Source organism: Neolamprologus multifasciatus, chromosome 4 (assembly GCF_963576455.1).
Source record: "Neolamprologus multifasciatus chromosome 4, fNeoMul1.2, whole genome shotgun sequence".
NCBI classification, from domain to species: domain Eukaryota; kingdom Metazoa; phylum Chordata; class Actinopteri; order Cichliformes; family Cichlidae; genus Neolamprologus; species Neolamprologus multifasciatus.
In genome coordinates, this window is record NC_140442.1 from 7,813,996 (window position 1) to 7,831,231 (window position 17,236).

Here is a 17,236-nt window from a genome sequence, read left to right on the forward strand (position 1 = left end):
GCAGCCCAGCTGTGAAATGTGTCTGCCTTTATTGTATTTGTCAGCTGCATCGTTTCAAATGTCATACTCTCAGCAGTCTAATCACAGTCACTATAAACAGAGGCTTATTATGCCCCTTTTCATCGGCTAACTAAAATAAATCTTTCATTTTCAGAACTATGTGCCCACAGTGTTTGAAAACTACACAGCCAGTTTTGAAATAGAGAAGCACCGGATTGAACTGAATATGTGGGACACGTCAGGTAAGACTATTTCACGTCTCTGTCTGTGCTGTGTCTTAGAGGCTGACATCAAATCAATCGTCTCCCAGCCCTGCCGTGGTGTCTCTCCCTGGGTGTGACAGGGTGGCACTGCCTCCAACTCCCTCTCCAACTTTTTCAGCAGTCATCTCTTTGACAAATTGCTTTGACCTAGCCAACTCGAGATGTCTTTTGTTTTTAGTCGTTTTTTGTTTGTTTGTTTGCTTTTTAACTCAGGACATCTGCTAGTGCTGGAAACTTTGGTGCCAGCCATGTCTCTCTGTGTCTTGTGTGTGCATTCTTTCATGAGTTGTCCACTGTGTGTGGCTACCTCTTCTCATGATCTGGCTCAGGGTCAGGCAACTGTGGGGAGGAGAAAGGGGTTATGGCGTGGATAATTCAGACAGGATGGGCCTGAAGGGACCAGTAACTGCTATAACCATTTAAGAGCTTTCCTCAGATTTAGATGGATACTGGCTAGTACTGGGCTAATCTTTGTCTGCTCGTTTGATTAAGTTTCCCCATTTTACACATTTTCCGACATCCGATCAAGATTTATATAAAGTTTTGTTTCCTTTGGATATTTTATTAAGTAATTTGCTGACAAATCATTCAAGAAACGACTTCATTCCTCAACCCTGTGCGAAATTAATTAATTGCGTTTATTTTCAACTCCATATACATTCATTACTTTCAGGGGCTTTCTAACTAGGGCTGGGCCATATTATACCGTTCACGGTAATATCGGTATAATGTTGGGCAATGATAAGAAAATGAAATATCGCGATAGAATATGGGTAAAACACGCATGCGCAGTGCCTTTGTTTACATACGCACATGGCGGAAAAGCACGGCGACAGAGAATGAGAAGGGCGAAAGCGGATCATTGAATGAAACGGATGAACCAGAATTGGTTTGTAAAAATGCTGCAACTTCAGTGATGTGGAACTGGTTTAGCTTTTGTCCGTCAGATACACAACAAAGCACTATTTTTGGTAGAGCATGCTAGCGGGCCATCGTTATTACCCTGTTGTTTGGAAAATACGGCACACTTAAAATCAATCCTTTGATTTTTCTGAAAATCGACAGTGCCCCTTGTAATCCTCTGTGCCTTATGTATGAATTCTGGTTGTGTTTACTGACCTCGAAATGATTTTATGTGGTACGCGACGCTCGAAAATCTGTCAAATGTTTTAGCATGACTTTGCTAAGCTACGAAGCCACACTGCTTGATGGATTGTCGGAGCATTACGACTATAGTAGGCAGGAGCCTCGCGGATTGATACGTACTGTGCTTCAACATAATATTACCGTATTGTGTGTGTATATCCTCTTTTTAAAGTTTTCTGGATATTATACATGGTTATGCTGAGGATATGTCGGCCAATTTCCACTGGAAATGCCTTTTGGTTAAACTGTCAGCAAGGAATTTGCACTGTTAAATTTTTATATAACTTTAATGCAAAAAACAGCCGCTTGTTTAAGTGAAAATACATTGATGTTTTTTTTTTTGCATTAATAAAGTTGTGGAGTTGTAAAGTATTTTGTCTAGTGTCAATTATATCGTCAGTTATATCGTTATCGCAAATTTTCAAATGTATATTGTATTATTATTATTTTTGGTCATATCACCCTGCTCTATTTCTAACTTTAATTTTGCAGTCATTAAAAATGTCTAATTTGAACGTGCTGATATGTTATTCAGAACATAGCACGTTCAAATTAGACATTTCTAATTTGACAGCATCAGTGATATCAGTGTATAAGTGTTATTGTTCCATAGAAAGGAATCCACATGTCGGGAGTGTTGTTGAATCACAATGGAACTTTCTCTGAAAACAAATCATCTTTATTTTAGTGGTGTATGACCAGGCTGTAGGACTCCTGCATAGGAAGCCAAGATCTATCCCTGTCTTGTCAGTGTGGTTAGATTTACAGCTATGTGCATCTGAGATGCTGCATGTCACAGTCTTCTCATGCCAGAGGCTCCTGCCAGTTATCTGACCGGTGACATGGCTCAGTAGTTATAGCAGTCTGTATGGGATCCTTCCAGAGGGAATTCTTTTATGTTACCATAAACATTCCCAAACCTAAAACTGTCTTGGGAGAGACTATGAGAGCATTTTTATCTTACAAGACCAGTCAGCCAAAGAATGTTGTTTTTTCTTGAACCTCATGTCAGCCCCAGAGAGTAAATCTGCTTCAGCCTGTCAGTCAGGGGTTCCAGGCCCTCTCAGGCCCAGGGCTACAACTTAGAAGAGTTCCTTATCTCTCAGCTGTAAGAGTCTAATGTGGCTCTAATGTTGTGCTTCTGTCCATCTTTAAAAGCCTAAAGCACCTTCGGCAGTTTTAGACGTTAATCTTCAATCAGGAGCCGCCCACCCTACAACAAACATGACGTCACCCAGCCCACAGGGCAAATGTGTGTGTGCATGTGTGGTTGTTTGCCTATGTGCTTCTGTGTGTGTGCGCATTCAGAGGTCCTTGTGTGGTCTGCCATTATTCACTGATTCACGGCAAACACAGATGTTCATATTTTCTCTCAACAAGAAAAATAATTGGCTCACACTTAAATGGAAAAGGCTTTCATCTGAAAAGAATAGCATGTCTCCCATCGTTCCTTTATTTGAGTCTGAGTATTTTATTGCTTCACCCTCTCTCCGCCTACGGCTCCCATTCTCATGCTCTGCTTTAATTTTCTTTCATGTACCATAAGCACCGTCGCCGGCAGTTCAGTGCAGAGACTCTTGGGACTCTCTTGGGTCACACAGTCATTTATCATTTATCATTGATCAAGGATTTCAGACTTTATCAGTTAATTTAAGTAAAATCACAGTGATCAGTGCTATAAAATGTCTTGACATGCCTGGCGTACAGTCATCTTTGGTGAACTTTGACCTGTGAATTTACTCTGTGAGGCTCTTGCAAGTGTTCTTGACAAAGCTGACCTTAAAGGGAACAGACAATGAAAGACCAATAGCTGGTAAACACATGCTGTTATCTGTACAGGTGCAACTACAATCCACTGGACATTTTCATTTTGACCTAATGTTTGCATCAATCAATTTTCGCGTTGCTCTCCAATTTTTTTCACTCCATTTATACACGCATTATTGTCTCACCTTCAGCCTCTTCTCATAAACTTTTGTCTCCCCTTTAATTGTTGCTGTAGTCTGCCCGCTGTGGCCGGGCTCAGTTCACAAAACATTATTGATTGCCTTTTGAGGCGAGGCTATTTAAACAACTTGCTTCTCGCCTGTTTCACATTTCTCCAGTAAGGTTAAATGGATATAACCATTTAGAAATGCTCTCAGCGTTCACTCTTGCATGGAAGTCAACCACTGATTCACTTGGTCACCATAATTTCAGTTCTTCTACTAGGTCTCATCTTTGCAGGATGGGTGAGAACAAAGGTAAGCTGTTTATCTAATTGAGGTCATCACGCCATGTAAATCTGTACGTTTGTTCATGTGCAATTTTTTATAGAACTCCCTAAACATATGGGTATTTTAAGACGTATTAAGCAGAAACAGGGAGGTCAGACAGCTTATGGGAATCAGAGGGCAACCTTCAGCTGTACTTTGTATTCTTCCCTGCATTCGGCTCTAAACCATCTGGAGAATTAAATCAATTAGACGGTGATTGAATGGAATTCAAAAGAGAAAATAAAAAGAGAAAATAAACACACTATATTTGGATAAATGTGTGTCCATGTTACATGACATGGTGATAGATGGTGTAGTCGGTTTCAGCAGTGCATGTATCTGTTTTTTAATTTACTTTAAAAGCAACATAAGCCGTCAAGTGGTCAAAATGTCAGCGTGGGTCGGTGATAACCTATCAGAGATCATTAGAGATAACTGTTGATGCTCGTGGGCCTCTTTGGTAGTCAGCGAGTCAGGAGCTTTTACTGAGCCCGAGGCAATGAGGCACTCATCCTCTCTTCCCATTATGGTAAAGGTGCCTGAGAAAGATTTCTTGTAGCTTTGGCCTGAGAGTAATACTTCAGTGAGAGGTGTGCATGCTGTTTCTTAAAAGTCCAATTCATGACAATTCGGGTTTTCCCAAAGTTCCCACAGCAGTACCTTCACGTCTGTTTGTGTTTCTCTTCACAGCTGTCTCTCTAATGCCTGACCTGATTCTTTTTTTTTTCCTGCCTGTCCCGTTTGGATCTTTAACCATCAGATTTGTTGTCTGAAGGCCAAGAAAGATGCCAAGTGGATTTACTTTACCAAGTGGATCATCATGGCCTTGCTATATTGGTCCATTTGATTGACCTTTATTATAATTATGTACTGACCTGATTCTCACGTGAAGCCCAACACTTTTAAGTGGCAGTCCACAGGCATCTTGTTTTCCTTTCTTCTTTTGCTGACATCTTTAGTACTAATCGCTCATGCTGTGGTGTTATTTTGCAACTTACTTCCTCGAGCTCACTTGTCATTCAGATCCTATCTTCATCACTTTTAACCTGAGGAGTTCAGTAAAAGAAATTTCTGAGCTTCTGTTGATTTTTCTGTGTCGGATCAGCAATGTTGTCTATAGTTTCCGATTCCAAGCACATTGTTCTTTCTCTGTTTATTTCCAACAAAGTTCTGTTGCTGCTGGGAACACTGAAGCACATCACTTGCTGTGCTGTGGAGGATGTTTTTCCCTGCAACAGACCTGCCTGACTCTGGCTGTTCACAACAAAATATATAAAAGCTTTGTTGAACTTGTTTCAGTTTGAAGCAGTGCTCTGCAGAGAAGACAGGAAGCAGGAACTTATCTGTATGAAAATGTCACAGATTGTTAATCTACACCCTGATAACAGACTCTTAAATTAAATTAAACCTCTAATGAGTATTCCACAGTTGAAGTTGTGCGCGTTCTCATTAAAAAGCTTCCGTGTGTTTTCACAGTCAGAGGTGTGATTGTTTTTGACTTGAGAGACACTAACAAGTGTGTAACACCACTCCCAGTGCCAGCGCTACCTTAGTCACAGTCTGGCTGTCTCCCTCCTCTCATACCAACTTTCCAACATTCCTGGTGTCTTAATGCTCTTTAAACTCCACATACTTAGTGCAGTGGACTGGTAGGACATCCAGTGGCCTGTGAAAACATTCCGAGTTCAGTGGGTTTTGCATTCCTCAACACTTTCCGCTTGATTAATATTTAATGGACAATGAATGAACTACAATCACAATGCAGAGCAGATATAAAATCAACGGAGTCTCCTCTGCACCCAAACCTACGGCTCACTGGAGGTGGAGGATGCTCAGAATGTTCTATCAGACCTGATATTATCTGAGTAGGGACTATGCTGATCACTAGAGATAACTTTGTCTGCTCTTGGCTTGTATAGTCTTTCTGCTCGCCCTCTCTGAATTACCACTGCAGGACTCAACATTAAATATTTAACTACATAAATTCTTAGATTTCTTCACTTTCCTCTGAACAATTTCCAATTTTAGTTGCTCTATAGGTTATTGGACTTGTTGGAAAGTAGCTGCAGACTGTAAATGCACCTTTTGTTTATTTTTGTCAACACCCTGACGGGAGGATGACGACATCATTTCAAACGCTGTTCACAAGTTGTTCATACTCTTTGCTGAACCAGCCCAGGGCAATAGCTGCCTAAACGAAAACAGGTTTTGATGATGCACAGAAAGCTGGAAGGCACTCACCTGCACTGGGAACCTGTTCCAGCTTGACAGTTTCAGGTAATGAGTAAACAGAAGAAGTGCAAGGCTGGTGAAATACTGTAACCTGAAATAACCGTTTGTGTCGCTAATTAAACAATTGTTGAAGAAGTTTAAAAAGTCTGGTTTCACACGCAAGTTTTTGCTCACAAACAGCATACAATGCGACAATTATATTTTATATTATTTCAATTTTTAAAGAAGTTATATAAATGGTTACAAAATAGTTAATTCCTATGATCACATATTTCCTTAATATTGTAGAATCTAGAGTAAAAGATCAGATTTTTTCCCCCCCCCATTAATAGCCTGTCTTTATTCCATGTTCTGGTGACCCATCAAGCTTTAAAACTACCATTCACTGTTTTGCTAGTTGTTTTAAATTTATTTGCATTTGTGAAAAACTGATTTAAAAAGAAGCTGTAACCTGGATGTTCACTGGATACACCGGAAGAGCCCAAGAACTAGCTGTTGCTTGTCCACTGGCCACTTGGCTAGCGGAAAAGACTATTTGCTTTTTCTCAGATATTCAGTTTACTATCATGTGAGACAAGAAAAGTAACAAATTGTTACTTTTTAGGGAGTGATAAGTCATCAGCTGGCATTTTGGTAAGTATTCTACTTTTATCCAGGTGACTAATTTTGGATTACTTCAACAAAGGCATGCACCATCCTTGGTGGATGAATCCCTAGGATCCACTGATGATCCCTCGATTTATACTGAATGAAGTTAACATGACTTTCAGTTTCATATCTCAAACTGATGGTTGCAGGGTGTAGTGGTTAACACAATCAACTTGCATGCAACAGATCCCCACTTTGGCACAAGGAGGAGGCACAAATCCAGCATCAGAGGCCCGCAAGCAAGTGGTTGTGTCAGGAAGGGCATCCAATTTGAGTCCTGCATTAGCTCCATGTGCTGTGTTAAACACTTGGGAAATGAGGGATCAGATGAAAGTACTTAGTTTAATATCTCAAACTTATGCCCTTAGTTAGAGAGATTAGTTTAAGACTAATACTTTTTTGTCTCAGTTAGCAGGATGATCTAGATAGACAGTGTTTAAGCTTACTACAAAGACATTCATTTTGACTTTGTAAGCATTATAGTGTTTAGCAGAGCACCTCAGTGCCTAAGTATGACATCAAAGAGCTACCCGGCAAACATTTAAACTCTGAACAACCATCTGCTGATGTTTTTTTTTTTTTTTTTTTGTCATTTTCTATGTTTAAAATGATCCAAAATTAAAGTTTAACTGGTGTTGTGCACCTTACCTCAATGACGGTTCGAGGTAGTCCTTGAACGCACTGAAGCACTGGCATCAATGGGTTTATCATACTGACATCAGGGACAGAGAGGCAATAGTTGTAACAGTCCGACCGTGTAACAGATGAGACAGAACTTAGATGTACATAAGTACATCTAAGTTCTAAATTCGGTTTATTTATAATTATTTATGTATGTTAAAATGGTCTATAAACAATGTCAACATCTGTCTATGTTTCTGTTTTTTCAGGATGATGATGTTGGCTGCAGACTCTAGATAAAGCACAACAATCCATCTCAGGTGTAACTCTGGATATTTTGTTTGTAGAAAAGAATCCACATTTCAAGTTTACTGGCTATTTTTATTTTCATGGAAGCACGATAGGCACGGTTTGGGGAAAAATACTAGATTTGTGACTGTTGGAATTTTGCAAAGCTTGTAAATAGATTTTGGTCTTTGTACCTCCAAGTCAATTCTATTTAATTGAGTTTTATTTATAGAATGCCGTTTCACAACAACAACTGCCTCAAGACACTTTCTGGTGTAAGGTAAAGCCCCTTGACAGTCTCCATACACAGATACTGAAATGCCTGTGAGGATATTTTTGGAGGAGGGTCTATCACTCAGTCCTTTAGGGCTTCCTGAGCTTGATAACAGAATGTATCTTCTGGTCCCTTTATGTCAACCACATGATTTTAATTTGGGGATGAGCCTGCAGTCTTTTTGGTAATAAAGTTAGCAGATAAACCTGCAAAACAAACAAAAACCCCCTGTCAGTTATAATACTATATCTTAGAGATAGAGAGGTAGGTCTACCTCATGTTGTAAATAACTGAGAGAAATTTAGACTAATCTTTGCTTCCTTTTTTTTCTTCGTCTTTTAGAACAAACTCTGCCCCTTAACTTTTTGAAAAATGATGGCCTTGTGCATAGCGCTTCACTCCATTGCACCATGACTTTGTGAGTGGGTTTGTAAACAATCGCTTCAAGACAGCTGGCACTCCTGGCTTCTGGGCTGGATGCCTTTATTCTGGAGCAGGCAAGCAGTACTTTGTGAATTATAGTTACATTGTATCAAGGAATCAATAATCAATGGCTCTCTTTACATTAAAGGAGGTGTGGGAGAAGATTAAGGAAGCTAAAACAGAACAAGTGAAGAGTTGAATTCCTGCATCTTTATCTGTGTGCTATCTGTTTATACCCCCTCTTTCTGTTCAGCTGTTGATGTTCTCCATCTCTGATTGCCCATTAGACAAGACATCACTGCGTTGGGGTCACTAGCAGTTAGGAACGTGTTAAGCAAGAGGTGTGCAGAAATGCTGCATGAAGGCATCCAGGCACACTGATGGAACAAACAGGATGTAATTACCACACAAAATGTCTGCTCTCTCAATGAAACTTTGATACACAAACACACACACAGAGTGCAGGCTGATGTTCTGTACTACATGTGCTTACATATTCCTACCCATTTTTACATGCATACAAAAACACCTCGAGTAGTCCAAATGCCCATCTGCCCAGCACTTCTGGCAGGTCCCAGAGGATGTAGCATCCCAGTCCTTATGACCTTCTTCAGTGAGAGGAACCTGTAAATGTGCCCATAGACACAGCTATAAGCTAAGACTCATCAGCACACGTTCCTTCACCGCATCTCAGCCTCCGTGAACTGTCAGCTTAATGTGAAGCACCAGGCAAAAGTGTATAATCTGCTTAAATAGAATGTCCACTGCTGAACAGTACTGCACACTGCTGATAGGCTGCATATGGCTTTTACTTAGCACATTTTTACAATGACATATTAACTAAGTACAGTGATAAGTTATTAGGCACTGAACATTCACTGGATAGAATTAAAAGAAGTCTTTCAGAGTCTTAAAGCTTTTGATGAGTTCATACGGACTCTTAAGTCTTGCCACACTGTGCTACTGACAGAAAAGGCTTAAGCTATTATAATGACAGATGCACAAAAAGTAATCAAATTTTGATTGCAGCTGTTTTTACTAAAAATGACACAGAATCAAAGGGACGAGGAGTGCAACACGAGAATATATTAATATTAATAGTGTTGATGCATATTATTTTCAGTGGTTGATAGAACTGGTAATGTTAGACAATACTTATAAGTGATAAGACCTATAAATAAGCATTTTTAAAAAAGATTATATCGAGTACAAAAAATATCACATAGCATATTTATAGTAAACAATATTGCCTAAACCATATGACAAGGCACATAACAAATATTACAGGTAAAATTAATATTACAGGTGGTTATTTAAAATGCATATGTACAGGTAGTCCACATAAACACGACTTATAAATAGGCCTGTTCTTTGTAGTTTTTCACAAGTAGTGGTAAGATGTTTTATTTCTTATGTCTAATTATTGTCTTAGCAGTCTTCTGTGAAGCACTTTAAACTGTAATAACCTGGATAAAAGGTAATATACAAACAGGTGATTGATAACATGAAGAAATGCTTAAATGTGTTAGTTGTCCTTCTTTCCTATTACTTGTGTATGCATAAGAGGACACAGGCAAAACACATTTCCTATTACCGGTTATTGCTATTCTGTCGATTGAAAGTCGAAGGCAGTGAGGGCAGTAAAGAAGACAATGAGCAGGTACAGCTATTTTATTTGAAAAGAAAATGCATTTGACACCTTTGTTAGATGCGGCAAATAAAATGTTTTTGTAAGAAACAATTTAAATTTGTTTCCCAGGTCAGCCTAGATGTGCATCCTGTGACTTTATTTAACTTGAAACCTCAATATCCGATTAACTGAACCACACTTGGGCAGCACAAACAAATCGGGCCGCCTAATGCATCATGATTGCAAACTGCAACAGCAGTAGTCTTTGTTCAGAGTTATCCATTAGCTCTCAATGAAATACAATTCAGTGGTAAAGACCGAGCAAAGACAAAGGGAAATCCACATCAATCAGACGACCCCGTATGAGGAAGCACTTGGCAACAGTGGGAAGGAAAAACTCCCTTTTAACAGGAAGAAACCTCTGGGAGAACCAGGCTGAGGGAGAGACCATGCCTGGTTGGGGATGAGGGGTGGAAGACAGGACAAAACACAGACTGAGGAAGAGAGTCAGAGATTAACAATAACTCATGATTAAATGCAGAGTGCTGTATAAACACATGGTGAGTGAAAAGAGGTGAAACATGGTCCATTATGTGAAGCCCCCTGCCTAGCCCCAAGCCTGTTGTAATATAGTGTGGGAGGGTTCAGGGTCACCTGGCCCAGCCTTAACGGTAAACTCATTCAAAAAGAGAGGTATGCTCTTCTTTCCATTCTACTTTTAAATATTATAGGCCTGCAGTCTGAGAGCAAAGTCCTTTAATGGGAAGATATGGTAATACGAAGTCTTTAAGATACGATGGGGCCTGATTATTCAAGGCTTTGTGTGTTAGGAGAAGGATTTTAAATTCAATTCTGGGGTTAACAGAGAGCCAATTAAGAAAACCAATATAGGAGAAATATACTCTCTCTTTCTACTCCCTGTCAATACTCTTGCTGCAGCGTGCAGAGAAAACAGTCCCACATAATTGTTTAATATACACACTGGAGGAAATATCCTGGTTAGAAATGACTCCAAGATTCCTCACAGTGTTACTGGAGGCCAAGGTAATGCCTTGCAGAAGTAAGCATCTGGTTAAACACAGTAAAAAGATACAGTAACCTCTGTTTTATCTGAATTTAGGAAATTAGAGGCCATCCAGGACTTTATGCCTTTAAGACATTTCTGCAGTTTAACTAATTGGTGTGTTAACTTCTGGCTTCATGGATAGATAAAGCTGGGTATCATCTGCATAGCAATGAAAAGGCTATGCCTTATAATGATACTGCCTAGGGGAAACATGTATAATGTAAACAGAATTGGTCTTAGCACAGAACCATGGAAATCCACAGTTAACCTTAGTGTGTGAGACTATTGCCTCTCCACTTACAAGAACGAACTGGAGTCTCTAAAATAGATATAATAGAAACCACTGCAGCGAAGTAACTTAAACACTACTTGATATGGTTTCCGAAAGAGACTCAGGCACAGGCCAGGGTATTCCTTTAAGCAAAGAACAGTGCGTTTATTCACAGTGAACACAATCACCAAGTGGCTATATACAACGTGCAGGGGAAACGGGTCCGGGTTGCCAGGGTCCGTGGGAAACAGGGTTAGGGGAAAAGGTGCTCCACACTTTCTGTACAAAAGCTCCTCCTCAGTCACTCCTCTCAGAATCTGGTTCCAAAAATGATCTAAACACAAAAGGTCGGGTTAGCGGGATAATAACAAAGGGCTTTCAAGATACAGGTTGGCAGATACACAAGTTTGACTGACGCTGATAGCTCAACGATCCAGCGAAGACTAGTGCAGACTCGCCATCTTAAGTAGTGCAGTAATCAGCTGGGATCAGCGACCGGTGCGGTGATGAGAGCAGGTGTGTGGGCCAGCAGCGGGAGCCCGCAATGAGCGTTGCCGCGGTGAGAGAGAGAGCGAGAGAGAGCAGACAAACCACAAACATATCGCCTAATAGAGGGTTGACCAGCGGGGCACAGGGACCATGACAGTACTTAACATTGCATGCTCAAAACTCTGTAAAAATATTATGGTGAATGGTACTGAATCCTGCACAGAGATGAGCCAACTGTCACTAAAGCTGTTTCTGTGCTGTGATGAGCTCTGAAATCTGATGGAAATTCTTCAAATATGCCATTCCTTTGCAAAGGATCAGTTGACTGTTTTATAACTACTCTTTCAAGAATTTGTGAGATTGGAAGGAAGGTTGGAGATTGACCTATAATTAGCTGAGACAGCTGGGTCAAGTGATGGCTCTTTAAGTAATGGTTTAATCACTGCCACCTTAAAGGCCTGTGGTACGTAGCCCAGTTGTAGAGATAGATTGATCATATTTAAGATTGAAGCATTAATTAATGGTAGGACTTCTTTGAGCCGTCTTGCAGGAATGGAATCTGATTGATATGTTGATGGTTTGGAGGAAGTAATTGCCAACCTTAACTCAAAAAAATGAATTGGAGAGAGATTCTAAAAATATATCAGTTGTATTGAAAATACCTGTACATAATGATATGTCTGGGATGGTTATGAGCATTCTTTCTCTAATGGTTAAAGTTTTATTTGTGAAGAAATTCCTTAAGTCATTACTAGTTAAAGTTAAAGGAATGCTTGGCTAAACTGAACTCAGACTTTTTGTCAGCCTGGCTACAGTGCTTAAAGAAACCTAGGGTTGTTGTTGTTTTCAATCAGTGATGAATAGTAAGATGTCCTAGCTTTATGGAAGGCTTTTTTTATATAGAGCAACAAATTCTTTTTCCAGGCTAAATGAAAATTTTCTTAATTAGTAAGATGCCATTTCCCTTGCAATTTATGAGTTATCTGCTTTAAGGCGCACTGTTTCTGTCTCTATTTTTGATCTGTACCAGCTTCTAAGGGAAATGTCTGTTATGTGACTGTGTCTGGAGCTTTGCAGACAGACTGAAACTCTCATAAAGTTCATTGCTGTGTGTGGTGCCTATTATATTGTTCCATTATTTTTATACTGTAATTTGATTGCAGCAATAGCAGATTTAACTAAATTAAGATTAGTTTTCTGATACTCTTCCTGATATTTGTGTTTTTAAAAAGAAAGCACACAATACATAGAAAAAAAAGAAACGAGTCATGGATATCGTGTGATCGAGTGACGATGGGAATAGCCACAACGTTGACACTCTAATCTTAATGTTTCTCAGCTGACCAGAGACATAATGGGTGCTGTCGAAGGACGCACAGGCAGCAGCTGGGGCACAATGAGGCTGAAAAGTGCATCTGCTGCCTCAATCAGTAGTCAAAGAGGTTGGGGGAATGAGGGCTTGAAGTGACTAGAAAGAATAGTGGGTGTGTTTACCATGAGAGCAGGTTGTGAGAGCAGGAAGTGTTCACTAGATTGACATCTAGAGAAAGGAAACAGAAGGAGCAAAAAAAGGAGTATACATCTGTGCTTTTCCCACATTCAACCATCAAGCCAGTCACCAGAGCTTTGTGTTTTAAGGCTTGTCTTTGGGGATCTGTCCCATTCCTTGGTCCTTGACACACAAATGCCACCTATTTTCAAACTGCTGTAACCTCTCCAAACAGTTGTCTATACATACATATGACAATATGAAAGAGTCATTATGAATTTATTTCAGTGCTTGTATCAGTTCATTCTGTTAACTCTGCAATTCTCTCAATTCTGTAACCTTCACTGACCTGAATTAAAAGGATGTAAATGATACAGATATACTGTACCTCTTCCTTTAACCCCATTCCAACAATTGTATCTCTAAAAATCAACTCTCCAAACACACTTTCATAATGATGCCTATAAAGGCTTTATTGTATTACTTAAACAAGGTAAAATTACACTCACATTATTAGGTGTACCTGTTCAACTGCTTCTTAACACAAACATCTAATCAGCCAATGACACCCCAACAACCAATGGTTCTGGGTATGTAGACAATTTCCCAATGACCTATTGAAGTTCAAACTGAACATCAGAATGAGGAAGAAAGGTGGTTTAAGTGACTTTGATTGCGGCATGGTTGACAGGCTGGTCTAAGGATTTCTGAAATCTACTGGGATTTTCTAACACAGTCTTGTGGATTTACAGAGAACTGTTTGAAAAAGAGAAAATGTCCGGTGAGTGTTCTGAGTGAGAATGTCCTGTTTATGCCAGAGGTCAGAGGAGAATGGCCAGAATACTTCCAGATAACAGGAAATCAACAATAACTCAAATAAACACTCATTATAACCAAAGTATGCAAAAGAGGATCTTTGAACACACAACACATCAAACCTTGAACCAGATGGGCTACAACAGCAGAAGATGGCACTTGATGTCATTTCTGTCACCTAAGAACAGGAAACTGAAGGTGCGAGTTACACAGGGTCAGCAAAATTGGACAAGAGAAGACTGGAAAAACATTGTCTTTGTTGTTGCTGACCATCTCTACCTTTTATGACACAGTGTACCCATGTTCTCATGTATGCTTCCAGCAGGATAACATGCCATGGCACAAATGATCTCAAACTGGTTTCTTATACATGACAGAACTAACTGCTGTGTTATAAGTCATGTATAAGTGGCCAGTCAGCGTAAAAAACAGCACCAATAATACAAATATTACTAGTATTACCCAATAATATTACCCAATCCACTTAGTAAAGTAGATTCAGTACTAGAGGTTGGTGCTTAAATATTTATACAATCATAAAACACCTTTATGTCATCATAATGCACTCTACCTACTCCCCTCATCAGCAGCACATACACATTGATGTCTTGTCTTATACTTCGCTGCACCCCCTCAGTCTTTGCACCTCAGTCTTTTCCAGAGGGTGATTGGCTGTGTCGGCATTATCCTTAAAGAGATGGTGAGTGACTACAAAAAGGGAAGTAAAAATGTCTTTTTAATGTCCTCCATCACTCGTTCTAAGTGTCTGCACACACAAAAGAATCCAGTGACGCACCAAGAAATTATTGATCATAGTATAAGTTACTTGAAGGGCATATTAAGATGACCACGTGAGCTGCAGCTTTCTTAGTTTAAAATGAAAGCTTATATATTGTAGCTACATTATTATTGATGCCCAAATATGCTTTGGCCATTAAGCTTGGTTAAAAGCATCATTTTGCCCATTATATATTCTCATAGAGGAAATTATGTTCTTCTTAATCATTCATTTAACAAATACACAACAGATGATAATTCTATTAAAACTTTTTTGGGCTGCTAATTTTGCTTGTTTAATCTTCCCCGGTAACAGTAAAAATTAATTATGCTTAATACATATTTATGCAGTTTTTAATTAAATGTCTCACAAGAATGTAATATAAAACAAAGTAGGAGTGCATGTTTTATTTAAAAAATGTAATGACTAAAAAAAAAAAATCACTGTGTAACCTGGAGAAGTAATAGCATTACAGTAATATCTAATACCCCTCCAGCACTGTTCATGTGGGACACAAACTAATCCACCCTGACACTGAACCAGACGCTTGCTCCTATTCAAGCTGCAGCAGTGGCAGGAGCAGCAGTGAATGCCTCTGTCATTCAGTCAGATGGGAAATCCACCCAGAGAACCATGGCTCTGTGTGTTTTCACCCAGTCCACTCCCCTCTGCTGACTGCAACTGTACCCGATTCCGCCCCAGCTTTGATCAATTCACTTCAAACAGCCACACTGACTCGTTCTGCTTCTCATAAGGCTAACTCTCAGTCCCGATGGCCCTCCACCTCCAGAGGAGCAAAACCCTCTCAGCATCCGTCTGGAACCCATCCGAGTGTAAGGGGATACACACACAGAGAGGCCATATTTCACCTCCATCCTTCACCTCCCACCTGCACCTCACTCACGCACACTCGACAGATGCCATCATTTATGAATGACTTTATTTATAAACAAGATCCAGCCCGCTCGTTTTCTCGCTGCCGCAACTTTTGTGGATGTGAAATTGCACTTGAAGTAGCGTCTTGTCTATCTGTTGGCGTCCCGTGGGGGTTGCAGAGCGGGGAGCTGGGGTGGTGGGGGTGCATAGATAGCTGAATGATAGAGATGCGCTTGCATGGCTGTGCAGCAGAGGAAGTGGAGCAGAGGATCCCCCTTTTTCACTCAAATTTTCTTTTCATATATATGTGGTTGTAGCTGCTGACTGAATATTCTCACCTCTGCTTTCTTATCAGACTGACAGCTGTGGACAGAGAAGCCGCAGTCAGTGTTATTACAAGTTTTAATGAAAAGCTTCCAGACTGGGTACAAATTCCGAAAGGAGAGTATGAAACTCAAAGGTGTAGGGGAGTGGGAATAAAGGATGTGATCACTCCTTTTTTACAGGTGAAAAGGAATATAAAGACATGAATTTGAATACTGTGTATGTGTGTATGTGTAAGAGAGAGATAGTGATATTTGAGCAGGGCTGAAAGCTTTTCAAAGCAGATTTCATTGTGGCATGGCAGTCCCCAGTGCTCAAAGAATTGGGTGTCAGTGGGTGATGCTGGCAGCGTTGGCAGATAACTTGAAACGACTTGGAGAGTTTTCACAGACTGTCAGAATTGGCGCTTTAAAACAAAACAAAGCAGATGGAGGTGGTGTTAAGGTGGTACAGACTCGGAAAACTGCAGCCACTGGGGTTTAAGCCAACCTTTTTCAAACCATTTTTATCCTTGAGTCAAGTGATGACTGTGCAAAAAAACAAAGATGGACATACCCACCATAATGTCACACAATGGTTTTAGAAGCGTCAGCATTAGCATTTTGGCTCCATCATGTTTGCATGGTCAGAAGTGAACGTGTGTGGATGATAGGGTAGACTTGTGCTCAGTAATTTACAATCACTCACTACAACTGTACTGGGAACTCAATCCTCCACACAGCAAGCCATAAAAAATGCATTAAATATGCTCCAAAAGGCTTTAACACCACAGTCCCAGTAGGCGGGTTGAGTTCTGTGACTGGAATTAAGGAGAGGTGAAGCCTGGTAGACAGCTGCTGCCCCAACAGCCCATGTCAGAATCCACCTGCTGGGTAGATCAGCTCTGGTGTTTGCCACTAAGTTTAAACTAGTGTGTATAATCTGCAAGGATAAATGCCTCTTTTATTTATGTGCAGCATAGGGCTTGGTGTTGAGTTTCATTTCCTGGATGAATGGGTGGATTTGTGGTCGAGCTGTGTGTGTTGACAAACTTGATTAAATAAGCAGGTTATCTATTAAGTATTGTGCTGAGCCCCAGAGTGCGAGAGCCCAAGCACTCTGGGGCCTCTGGATGTCTGGGGCCTGGATCTCCTCCATGCCTGCTTCATGCCCTGGTTGGACGGGGCTATGGCTCCCTACACCTTCTAGAAGACCGTTACATGGTGAAACCTTTTGAATACAAGTGCGCTGATCCACACAGATGTGCACACGGGTGTTCACCGTCCATAGACATAAACTACACCTTTCTTGGCTGCTACCTCAAAGCACATTGTGCGCTGTCGGTCCTGCGTGCTGCTCCACAACATT

The 17,236-nt window shown here is 40.3% G+C and overlaps 1 protein-coding gene across 1 annotated transcript in view; it reads left to right on the top strand.

Annotated features, from left to right (window-relative positions):
• Nucleotides 1–17,236, top strand: part of rnd2 (Rho family GTPase 2) — a 32,954-nt gene that overhangs the window by 1,272 nt on the left and 14,446 nt on the right. Inside the window, exon 2 of the mRNA XM_085155586.1 lies at nucleotides 155–242. Within this exon, the coding sequence (XP_085011712.1) occupies nucleotides 155–242 (88 nt within the window). The remainder of the gene's footprint in view (nucleotides 1–154; nucleotides 243–17,236) is intronic.